The 11,760-nt window shown below is 36.8% G+C and overlaps 3 protein-coding genes across 3 annotated transcripts; all 3 read left to right on the forward strand.

Moving 5' to 3' along the window:
* Positions 1-310: 310 nt before the first annotated feature.
* On the forward strand, positions 311-2,674 carry LOC21404745 (BEL1-like homeodomain protein 11). Its single transcript, XM_010111716.2, has 4 exons — positions 311-1,563; positions 1,773-2,167; positions 2,273-2,333; positions 2,414-2,674. Exons 1-4 carry the CDS (start codon positions 712-714, stop codon positions 2,567-2,569), a joined length of 1,464 nt encoding a protein of 487 aa, XP_010110018.1. The 5' UTR covers positions 311-711; the 3' UTR covers positions 2,570-2,674.
* Positions 2,675-4,200: 1,526 nt separating this feature from the next.
* On the forward strand, positions 4,201-8,426 carry LOC21404746 (GTPase HflX). The gene is made up of 13 exons (XM_024174530.1): positions 4,201-4,661; positions 4,850-4,992; positions 5,132-5,248; positions 5,560-5,674; positions 5,864-6,001; positions 6,182-6,277; positions 6,365-6,478; positions 6,771-6,839; positions 6,922-6,992; positions 7,081-7,174; positions 7,488-7,616; positions 7,737-7,826; positions 8,069-8,426. Exons 1-13 carry the CDS (start codon positions 4,281-4,283, stop codon positions 8,159-8,161), a joined length of 1,650 nt encoding a protein of 549 aa, XP_024030298.1. The 5' UTR covers positions 4,201-4,280; the 3' UTR covers positions 8,162-8,426.
* A 1,236-nt stretch (positions 8,427-9,662) lies between these two features.
* Positions 9,663-11,320, forward strand: LOC21404747 (peroxidase 9). The gene is made up of 4 exons (XM_010111718.2): positions 9,663-9,954; positions 10,063-10,254; positions 10,637-10,802; positions 10,898-11,320. The coding sequence occupies exons 1-4, from the start codon at positions 9,688-9,690 to the stop codon at positions 11,308-11,310; spliced, it is 1,038 nt and encodes a 345-aa protein (XP_010110020.1). The 5' UTR covers positions 9,663-9,687; the 3' UTR covers positions 11,311-11,320.
* Positions 11,321-11,760: the final 440 nt, after the last annotated feature.

Here is an 11,760-nt window from a genome sequence, read left to right on the forward strand (position 1 = left end):
TAATTACCTCTCTTGGACTTTGTTAATTCTCCTCTGCCAATCAGGGGTTAGAGTTAGTTGGCTAAGTTTGATTAACATGGCAGTTTGTCTTGTTTTCTGCTTTTCCGGTCCTGTCCTTATTACCTCTCTCTTTCCTATGCATTTTGACAAACAACTGAATGAATAAAGGTCTTCCTTTCAGGCTCTCCTCAGAATTCTCTCTCTCTCTCTCTCTCTCTCTCTCTCTCCATTGAATGACTGGAATACTTAATGGGTCAGCTCTATTTTGAGTTCTACAGTTGAAATTCTCAGTTCAAGCAAAAAACTTTAAATTCTCAGACCGTCCACTATGAATAAATTCTGACTTTTTTCCCATCATCACTCTTGATTCTAACTATGAATTATGACTAATACTCTTTAGCCTCTTTTTAGTTCTTCTTGCTTTCACTCTCTTTTGGATCAAGTTTAGTACAGATTTTCCATTTTCCCTCCAGTGTCCAAGGCCTTATCTTGAGATGGCCTTCTACTTTGTCATCCAACTACTACTCATGTCTATAAATCCATTTATGCAAAGAAAGAAACCCAATACTTTTAGCCCTTTTTAAGGCGTGCCTCTTGACCAATTATTGCTTCCAAAAACCATAAATGTGAAATTTTGATCCTTTAGTACTTGTGTTTCACTCTCAGCCTCCTTAGATACTAATTATCAAACTTTTTTTTTCCTGGTTACAAATGGTTTCACAAGACTCTCCCCCACATCCAGACACAAATAATATTCTACACCAATTCCTTATCTCAGACTCAATCACCACCCAAAACCAATTTGAGAACCAACACTTTGATGCTTATGGGTCCTCCACCAACTTCAGAGGCAGCAACAATATCACATTCTCTCCTTGCCCTTCTCAGCTTGGTGTCTTACCAAGCATTCAGTCTTTGGGTGAAAGAATGTCTAGATCAATAGACCTTGTCCAAGCTCCAACGAGAGTGTCGTCGGAATCCGAGATCAGCCACACCAGGCGTTTGATGGACCTTTTAGGAGCAGCAGCAGCAGCAAACGACACCAACCACCAAGCCCAGAGGCTCTCCTTGTCTCTCGGCTCTCAGATGCTCGTTCCTCATGTCCAATATAGACAAAGGTCCTTGAACTCAGATCTCATGAGCCAAAATTACTTGCTTTCCGGAGATCAAGAACCTAGAGAAGAAGCTTGTAGTAATCCTGGCGTGGAAAATGTAGTAAACGACGAGTACCCTTTTCCTGGAAGCTCGCTAGCTTCGTCCTCGGCCTCGTTGAATCGACATTGTTCAACGTTGTATGGAGCGGCATCTCTGTCCAATGCCGTTGGGCAATCGAGATATCTAAAACCAACTCAGTCCCTCTTGGAAGAGATCGTCAACATTGGTGGGAAAGCAGTTGACTTAAGCAATGAGAAATATGTCAGCAAGCTGTTCCGCGGAAGCAGAAGAGGCTCTCTAATCCTTTCTTCCGAACTAAAAGCCGAATTCTGCAGCAGTGGAGCCATGTCTGCCGAGAAACAAGAGTGTCAAATCAAAATCGCAAAGCTCATCTCTTTATTGGAAGAGGTGGGTCTATAAACAACTACATAGCTTTTTGGTTTTTCATGTTGTAAAAGAGTTGAACAACGAAAGTAGATGGCAAGTGCATGATCGAATTGATCTCATTACACAAGGCAGATATTGTATAATTTTTCGGTTTTCCGCAATTTCTTTGGTGTAAACACCCTTGTGTGAACATTTAAAGTGTCGGTTTAATTCGGTTTGACATTTTATAGGTGGAGAGCAGATACGAGAAGTATTACCATCAAATGGAAGAAGTAATGACGGCGTTTGAGATAATAGCAGGACAAGGGTCAGCCAAGTCTTACACGGCTTTGGCTCTTCAAGCCATGTCGAGACACTTTTGCAGCTTAAGGGACGCCATTGTTTCGCGGATAAATATCGAGAAGCGAAAGCTGTTTCAAGACTTGCCCAAGATCAGCGCTGGTCTGTCGCAGCTCAGCCTGTTCGACAGAGAGTCGAGAAATGACAGCAACTATAACAACCGAATCACTCTTCAACAGCTTGGGATGATGCAAAGTCAACGCCAAGCTTGGAGACCAATCAGAGGATTGCCTGAGACCTCCGTCACAATCCTTCGCGCTTGGCTCTTTGAACACTTCCTTCACCCGTAAGAAAAAGGAAAAAAAAAAAAAAAAAAAAAAAAACTCTCAAAAACTGATTATTTATTGTGTGATTATTAATTTAATATTTTTTCTTTTGGGTTGTGTTACAGTTATCCGAATGACTCGGAGAAGCTAATGTTGGCATCACAAACTGGACTCACCAAGAACCAAGTAAATTTATAATTATTTTGTTTTCTGTGTTTTGTGTAGTTTTTTTGTTAAGAGTTGGTCTAAATTATGGTCGTTTTCAGGTTTCAAATTGGTTCATAAATGCCCGGGTGAGACTTTGGAAGCCAATGATTGAAGAGATGTACAAAGAAGAGTTTGGAGATTCTTCAGAAGAATCAAATCCATTGGGTGGTGGTTCCATGACAAGGGAAGGTGTCACGGACCAGGAAGAGGACTGAAGAGAATATTTAGAGGGACAAAGCAAGGCAAGGCATTTGTATGGGTGGTAGTGATTAACTAAATCCGCTTGATGTGGGCTTCTTGTTAAAATTTTATGTAGCAAGTTGAATTATATATATCTGAGTTGTTATGTCAATGCATCCCAAAAAAAAAAAAAAAAAAAAAAAAACACTCGGGATTTTTTTTTTTGGCTAAAGAAAATATCTAGGCAATGGGTTGGTGCAGTAATATTGGAGATTAGCTATTTCATCTGCAATTTTTGTTTTGTTTAAAGTTGTTGTTGCTATTGTTTGTTTTTGGTGTTGGGAACTGTAGGCTTGGCAGGGAATCACAATTTCCTTGCTGAGGTTTGCCGTGGTTTATAACTGCTCTTTGTATCAAACACAATCTTGACAATAACAGAAAAACTGAAGACTTTTTTCAAAAAACAAAAAACAAAAGTGCGCTTAAAATTTTTGCAAAATACCCCATTAAAGGAAACTTTGCAAAATAAAGAGCAGAACGGAAAAGAAATACAAGTGCATTTGCAGTTTTATATATGAAGGCCATATGACATGCGACTCACATGTCGTTTTGTAGTTAACTGAAGCAAATCTAATTTGAGCGACATGTCGTCCTCCTTAAAAGCCAGCAAAAGCTATTTCCAAAAAAAAAAAAAACAAAGGGACTCTCGACAACCCAAAAAAAAGGTCCGGTATGTCGTTTATACGACTAATGGACTTCTAAAATACAAGCGACATGTCTCAAGCAAAAGTGTACTATTTAAAACGACAAGTCGTTAAACGACTACGACATTAGACAAAGTGACATGTCCTTTAAAAACTATATTTGAAAATAAAAATGTTTTTTAAAGGGGAAAAATGCCTTTTTTCGTAGGGGTATTCAAAGAATCCGTTAATTGATTCATCTAATCCCAAAGTTTTAGATTAGATTTCGGATTGAGTCAATCCATGAAAACTGCGAATTCGAAACTATTATATATGTAATTTATATTTATTTATAATATCTTTATTTAAGTTTTTTTTAATTTTCTCAATAAAGATTTGTAATATATATGAAATATTTTCTAATTATTCATATTGAGCAGCCCATATTCCTAGTTCAAATTAACAAATGTGAACGATCAAAATTTTATTTTGAGTTTTACTTAATTTATTTTGTCATTGTTAATCGGGTTGCAATAATTTAAATTTGGTTGAACAATTTTATCTTATGATTATGCTATGTTTATTTGAATTATGAATGTTACAAATTTTGTGTTATGATAAATGATGAAGACTTTTTATGTTATGTTTTATTTTATATGAATGTTTAATAATTTATAATTTTAAATGTCGTAATTTGTATAATCTATAAATTTAATCTGTAAAATTTAATAGGTTTTAAATTGAATTAGATCAAGTGTGAAGAAATTTCGGATCGAACATGAATTCGAAAATTTTGAATCAAATTGCGAATTGAACCCCCCCTTACTTTCTCATGTTCATGCCTCTTTTTCCCCGTGAGCCTATTCCATACTTGACGAACGCAGACTACCACTCGGCACATACTGATTAATTGTAATCAAATTAAATGAACAAATAATAATCTCATATTTGGGCGCTAGCCGTTAAAATAAAGCAAACCAACGTCCACAGGAACGAACCTTACAGTTAAAATCGAAAGCCAGTTTGCCAGTTTCAGCGAGACAGAGTGAAAGCTAATTCTATCATGACCGCATGCTTTTCTTCCTTTCTTCTCCGTCCCTCAATCACAACTACGGAACTGTGTTTTCCATGGCATCCTCCAAACCCTAATCGCAAAATCTATCCCATTATTCTCAGAAAAGACTCAAACTTTTCGCCTAGAATCTTCGCCAGAGTTCTCCAACAAGGTACCGGCGTTGTGTCGCCGGACGAATTTTCTTTGCAGACACCGCCGGTTGAGACCAAGGGAGATGAGAAAAAAGACGCCCATCGGGTTTTCGATGAGTTTGTGGTGGCGGACTCCGAATCCGAAGATAAGGCCCTAAGTTCCTCGACTAGGGCTAAGAAGAAGAGAGAGAGCGAGGACGGATTCAAGAATAGGTTTAAGCTGCGGAATGGGAGGGAGGTTCGTGTCTTTTTGGGTTACGATTTTTATTGTATGATTGATTACCGAGAAAAAGTTGTATCGGGAAAGGAACAAGACGAAATGGGGAAGTGAGGACAGGAATTGAGTGCGATTATGATTGATTTTGAACTTCTTGACTTGAATTCTCAGTGGGAGAGAAGTAAAGCAACATTTTTTCTTTTGTTCAGGTTTTTGAAGAAAGAGCGTATCTTGTTGGTGTTGAGCGCAAGGGCGATACAGAGAACTCGTTTGGTATAGAAGAATCGCTTAAAGAATTGACCCAGTTGGCAGACACTGCTGGACTTATGGTTGTTGGTTCCACATATCAAAAGCAAGTATCTTATATATATATATATATATATATATATATAGACAAACGCACACACACTATAAGCCTACAATAGTGTTTCTTGACTCCAAAATCCAAAAGCTGGCTATGATAGACATGGTAGTATGATCATATACTGCAGATTAGCTTCTCCGAACCCAAGGACATACATTGGATCTGGCAAGGTAGCAGAAATCAAGAGTGCAATTTATGCATTGGGAGTCGAGACTGTAATATTTGATGATGAACTTTCAGCAGGGTAAGGACTAAGGACCAAATGCATCATATAGATATTTTTACCTTCAGCTGGTTCAAATATCTTGGTGATTATTGGTTCTTTGATGTGGGCTTTGATTTAAGAATTACTGAAATTTTTAACTATTCTGGCCGTAATTCTTGTGATCATTTTTGGCGGAAACATGGATCTTTTATGATGACTTCGTCTTAGTTTCTAATATGAATTTCTTAGGAGTATGATAAATCTTAATTACTGATGTTGGTTTTTCTTAACATTTATTTTCTTATTTTTTAAATTTTTTTAAAGACAATTTTTATATGTTACTGTTACAGACAATTGCGCAATTTGGAAAAGACTTTTGGTGGAGATGTGAGAGTTTGTGATCGAACTGCTCTCATCCTAGATATCTTTAACCAGCGGGCAGCAACACATGAAGCAGCTTTGCAGGCAAATTTTTTCCTTATCCTCAAATATGATATTATCCTTTTTAATTGGTCAGAACAAGATATTTGGCATAGTAGAAGTCCCACGTTAAGATTCCGTTCTTCTTTTTAGTCCTCTTCCCTGTTCACTTGATGATAAATGCGAAAAGAATGAATTCTCAACTAGTTTACATCACTACTATGTTTTTTCCAGGTTGCATTAGCACAAATGGAATACCAGTTACCTCGACTAACAAAAATGTGGGCTCATCTTGAACGTCAAGCAGGAGGCAAGGTTAAAGGTATGGGAGAGAAACAAATTGAAGTCGACAAGCGTATCTTACGCACTCAAGTAAGCACCTCTTGTGCTCTTTGTATATAGGATATTTATTTTCCTTGTGTGCACAGTGGATCCTTCCTCTGTTGCTTTATATCAGGAAAGTGTGGTTATTATATTATCTTTTCCTCTAGGAAGCTTATTTTTATTTGCCTCGTTCCACATGAAATTTACTTAAGTTTCTTTTATTGTTAGATTGGCGTTCTGAAGAAGGAACTGGAATCTGTTAGAAAGCATAGAAAGCAGTATAGGAATAGGCGTACTTCTGTACCTGTCCCGGTGGTGTCCTTGGTAAGTGAGTATATAAATTATCTGTTATTGAGACCTCCTATATCTGTTGATGATTGTAGACATCTAATGCTTTGCACAAGACTCTAGGTTGGTTACACAAATGCTGGGAAGAGTACACTTCTAAATCAGTTGACTGGAGCTGGTGTACTTGCTGAGGATAAATTATTTGCAACCCTTGATCCAACTACTAGAAGGGTTCAGGTCAGCCACTCGTATCTGGGGAATCTTCTTTTCACGAAATGATTAGGAGCTATGTATCATCTGAAACATTTAAAGAGAAATAATTGAAGTGAGCTTTGATTTGCTTGCAGTAAAGCGGGGCTCTGGTCATAGTACATAACCTCCCAACTGAAATGCTAGAAATTCTTTTTACTTTTATCACAATTAAAATACGCTGTTGAGCGTTTATTCTAGTGCCTTAAACTAATTTGAGCAATTCCACTTCTAGTTGCGTTGTTGAAATGGGATGTTTGTATCATTTGCTTGCTTTTAGATAAAGAACGGGAAAGAGTTTCTTCTCACGGATACTGTTGGTTTCATTCAAAAGTTACCGACTACGCTGGTGAGATTCTTTTAACTTGTGGAGAACTCTGCCACTATCATTTCACTTTGTCACTGTCGATTGAATTTGTCTCCTCTTGTAGGTTGCTGCTTTCAGAGCAACGTTAGAGGAGATATCAGAATCGTCATTATTGGTGCATGTGGTGGATATCAGGTATGATTTGTAGATCCTTTAAAGAGATCCATTCCAGTTTCCAGATGATAAATTTGTAAATCTTATTAGATTTTGCTATGAATTTCAGTCATCCCTTGGCCCAGCAACAGATAGATGCTGTGAACAAAGTCCTATCGGAGTTGGATGTCTCGTCAATTCCAAGGTTGATGGTCTGGAACAAGGTAGAGGCAATAGTTTTTTCAATGTCTAAGTTACTAATGTGGTAGTAGAAATTGCAGATTTGTTTTTCCTCATTTATATAATGTAAAATAAGTAGATTTAGTCGCTTCACTTAACAAATGCCTGAATTATGATCTGTTGAAATGCCAAACAAAAGAGAGGGAACAAAAAAACGAACAACCTATTGAAATGTACAAGTTTTATTGTATATTGATAATTGAGTCTATTATTAGATTTTTTTTTTTAAATTTTTTATAAAAAGAACAGCCCATTTTTCCTCGTTTATGATTGATGATATGAGTGCTACTATTATAGGTTGATAAGGTTGCCAGCCCCGAAACAGTAAAGTTGGAAGCAAACAAGAGAGATGATGTTGCTTGCATATCTGCTCTAAATGGGGATGGCTTGCTTGATTTCTGTAATGCTGTTCAAGAAAAGTTGAAGGTACATAGCAGTCGTTGATATTTCTAAACAAATTATAAGTGCAGTAGGTGTTGTGCTTAAACAAATTAAAAGGATATTATTTTCCTTTTCCGCTAATATCACATATTATTTTCACAACAGGATTCTATGGTATGGGTTGAAGCCTTGATCCCTTTTGAAAAAGGGGAGCTTTTGAGTACTATACATCAGGTTGGAATGGTAGAGAGAACTGTAAGTGATCACACCGATATCGATTCAATTACTTTTCTTTTCTTTGTTTCTTTTTCTTATTTTCCCTGTTATCGTATTGTCTGTGTGCGCTATATTGTGAACTTCAGATACCTTAAGTCCTTAAGTTGTGTATGAGTGCTTCTTCCTTAAATTGTATTGACATTAGATACCTCAACTTTTTTTAATCTTTGCTGAGCCACGCCTTGGTTTCTCAAATATCTCGCCTTCCCAAAATTTTGTAGGAGTATATGGAGAATGGGACGTTAGTCAAGGCACATGTCCCCCTTCGATTTGCAAGGCTGCTTACACCTATGAGACAAGTTTGTATTACATAGTTGCGATTTTCTTCAAAGACCGCAAGTATAGTGAAAGATTTACTCATTGTTCTTTGATATACAAGTTCCATACTTCGATTTAGCTGGCGAAAGACGTTACTCGTATTGCACTGTAAAAGGGTCTGCGGTTGGGTGTCAGTGTTTATTGTTTGTACATATGTTCTTGTAATATCTCTCTGTTGGGTACTAAACTTAAGTGCCTGAAAAATATGAAGACATTGAAAATTAGTTAGTTTATACTAATCAATCGCTAGAGTTTATCCAATTCATATTGATTTTTTAACTATGTTGTTAACAACAATGCTATGTGTATATAAATGTACAAGGAAAGCGTGAAGTATACTGTGTTTTTTTTTTTTTTTTTTTTAATTGAAGACTGGTGAACAGACGCTGAAATTGGAAACGCGGAGACCTTTTTATATTAATTTCTTAAATTGGCTATAAAAATTATTGAAGATGTTTGGCAATATTTTTATAATATCGTTACTCATCGTTCCTTTTTTTTTTTTTTTCCTGAGATGAGAATTTTCACAGCATATTTTTTTCTTAAATCTTATCAAAACATGACCATATTCTTGAGCTAAAATTGCTATAAGCAAAACTCAGTGAAGCACTCACAACAACTCATTGAAGTTTGGCAGTAACTGTATTTAAAATGATAGATGCTCGTTTAAAATATTGTATGCTACGAAAGGTGCTACTTGCAGTTGGATAAATCATATATACTAGTATTTAAGGAAAAAAAAAAAAAAAAAAAAAAAAACACAAGTGTGAAGCTAAATCATGATTTCTACTCTTGAAATTAAAATGTACCCGAATTTACAAGGAATTTGCATGTGTTTGGTTCCGTCTGCTCGCGCTCAATCTGAACGCAACAGAAGTACATCAACTTCTAAAACTAATCCATTGCAACAGCCAAAGACACAGTCCAACTCAATCATGTGATCATGTCTGAATACCGACACCACCATTTTAAGATTTATAGTAAGTTGAACATATCTTGTTAGCTTAAACCTTGACGTTCTTTATATAGAAAGATTTACCTACTCCTCTAAGCTCTAGCGTCTGTCCCTTATTTTTGTGTTAAATTTAATCTTAGCTTGAGATTTCCTAATACATCAGTTATAAACAGAATAATACAAGTCCCATGCAGTTCATTTCGACTTCATATAGATGCATAAAAACAAGTATGATCCATAGGATGAGGCAAACCAAGGTCCCTAATCCATTTGTTGATAGAGCAAGGACATTAAAGTGTAATATTACAGATACATACAAATCTGTGTTTGGAGCAGGTGATACCAAAAACACTGTTTCTGCCCACACTCTCTGACACATATTCCGAAGTCAAAAAGTCCATAATAGATTACAAATTGACACGGTCTTTAGCCCATGTGAGGTGTTCAAGCGAGGAGTTGGTAGGAGTGGTTGATTTGATACCTTGAGAGCTCTATAAAATTCCACAACCAATTGACCAATCGCTACAAGAGTAGACATTTTCCGCAACTATACTCTAATCAATCTATATGGCTATCTTAAGAGAATTTCTTGGCCTTGTGCTCGTCACTTTCCTCTCATCCACACTCTCCCTAGCTCACCCGGATTTCAACTTTGGGTGGGGCGGACATGGTGGGATAACGGGAGGGTCTTTTGGTCTTTTCCCAGAATTCTATCAATCCTCGTGCCCTCAAGTTGACGACATTGTCATGTCTGTTTTGGAGAAGGCCATTGCAAAGGAGCCGAGAATGGCTGCCTCTTTGCTTAGGCTTCATTTTCATGACTGCTTCGTTCAGGTCTTTTCATATTTATATTCTTTGTTAACATACATTAATATTTGACGTTGTGAAATGAAGATGTTTTGAGTTACGTACTAAACTCTATATATATAACGTGACAAACAGGGTTGTGATGCGTCAGTGCTGTTGGACGACCGTGCAACGATAGCGAGTGAGAAGAGGGCGGGACCAAACAGTAATTCCATCAGAGGATTCGAAGTGATCGATGAGATCAAGGCCAAGTTAGAAGCAGCATGTCCTCACACTGTCTCTTGTGCTGACATTCTTGCTCTTGCTGCTCGTGGCTCCACTGTACTGGTAAAGTAAATAGTGATAAGGCCACGTACGGCTTACACTCTATCTCATATTACATGATGCAAGTACACTAGCCATGATTATATATGTAACATTGTACTATTGGTACTAACATGTTGATCATTAGTTATGTTTGAGTAGTCATCAAACTTCCTTCATTTTTTGTCGTATTGTTTAGAAAAAAAATAAGAAGAATTGGGGTACAAAGAACGCATCTTTAACCGTAAATTCTTCATATTTTGATCAAGTTTCATCAAATTATCATGTAGATACATTTTTTTTTTTAAATATGATTATGATGTGATGTACATGTGATAGTTGAGTTATCGAAAAGGTTACTAATAAAATTCTTATACCTGTGATGTTGTTGATTTTGGTGAAATAGAGCGGTGGACCCAATTGGGTGCTGCCACTAGGGAGGAGGGATTCTAGAAGTGCTAGTCTAAGCGGCGCAAACAACAACATTCCCGCACCAAACTCGACTATCCAAATCCTTGTAACTTTCTTCAAGCGTCAAGGCCTTAATAAAGCGGACCTTGTTGCACTCTCAGGTCAATATTCCATAATCTCATCTTCATACCAACATTTTTTTTTTTTTTTTTTGGTATTATCTAATTCTCAAAAGTTTTCCAAAATTAATATACAGGAGGACATACAATTGGGGTGGCAAGATGTGTGACATTCAAGCAAAGGCTGTACAACCAAAACGGGAACAACCAACCCGATTCAACCCTTGACAGGACCTATTACTATGGTTTGAAATCAGTTTGCCCAAGATCAGGCGGTGACAATAACATCTCTCCTTTGGACTTTGCTTCTCCTGCGAGATTTGACAACACTTACTTCAGGCTCATACTATGGGGAAAAGGGCTTCTCACTTCAGATGAAGTGCTTTGGACAGGAAACGACAGAAAGACCATGGAACTTATCAAGAGCTACGCAGAGAATGAGAGCCTTTTCTTCGACCAATTTGCCAAGTCCATGGTTAAGATGGGGAACATTAGCCCTCTCACTGGATTCAACGGTGAAGTTAGAAAGAATTGTCGCAGAGTTAATTGATGAGGGGCAAAAGGGGGAAAAAAAGATACAAAATTATGTTTCTATATGTTCAAGAATGCTTAGTTTATATATTCTTGTTTTGAAAAAAAAAAAAAAAAGTTTTATAAGTTTATTGTGTGACCTTCGTTTATGATAAGTTCATGTATGCATGTTTGGGAATGGATTAATGAATGAGAGTTCCAGAAGTAACTCGTTGATAAAGCAAAGACTCTTCTTTCTTTTTACCTTTTTTTTGGCGGATATTTCATACTATTTACTATTTCACATATTCTTCTTACTTAACCTCCTCGTAAACTTTATTACAAGACAAAATGTTGACTAACTTCACAATTGTGCTTGACAAAAACCGCAATGTGGAGTGCAGGAGCAACTTTTAGGCCTCTTGCAAGATAAGATTTCAATTGAAAGATTTTTTTATATTAAAAAAAAAAAGTCATTCCAATCAAATAG

This window comes from Morus notabilis, unplaced genomic scaffold (assembly GCF_000414095.1).
Source record: "Morus notabilis unplaced genomic scaffold, ASM41409v2 Scaffold535, whole genome shotgun sequence".
In the NCBI taxonomy this organism is placed as follows: domain Eukaryota; kingdom Viridiplantae; phylum Streptophyta; class Magnoliopsida; order Rosales; family Moraceae; genus Morus; species Morus notabilis.

Bases quoted from the DNA above. Each gene is read 5' to 3' on its own strand.
- LOC21404745 (XM_010111716.2), top strand. From the start codon at position 712: ATGGTTTCACAAGACTCTCCCCCACATCCAGACACAAATAATATTCTA. The intron at 2,168-2,272 runs GTAAGAAAAAGG...GTTGTGTTACAG, and splicing joins TTTGAACACTTCCTTCACCC to TTATCCGAATGACTCGGAGA. The intron at 2,334-2,413 runs GTAAATTTATAA...GGTCGTTTTCAG, and splicing joins CTGGACTCACCAAGAACCAA to GTTTCAAATTGGTTCATAAA.
- LOC21404746 (XM_024174530.1), top strand. From the start codon at position 4,281: ATGACCGCATGCTTTTCTTCCTTTCTTCTCCGTCCCTCAATCACAACT. The intron at 6,278-6,364 runs GTAAGTGAGTAT...ACAAGACTCTAG, and splicing joins CTGTCCCGGTGGTGTCCTTG to GTTGGTTACACAAATGCTGG. The intron at 7,175-7,487 runs GTAGAGGCAATA...CTACTATTATAG, and splicing joins GGTTGATGGTCTGGAACAAG to GTTGATAAGGTTGCCAGCCC.
- LOC21404747 (XM_010111718.2), top strand. From the start codon at position 9,688: ATGGCTATCTTAAGAGAATTTCTTGGCCTTGTGCTCGTCACTTTCCTC. The intron at 9,955-10,062 runs GTCTTTTCATAT...CGTGACAAACAG, and splicing joins TTCATGACTGCTTCGTTCAG to GGTTGTGATGCGTCAGTGCT. The intron at 10,255-10,636 runs GTAAAGTAAATA...TTGGTGAAATAG, and splicing joins CTCGTGGCTCCACTGTACTG to AGCGGTGGACCCAATTGGGT.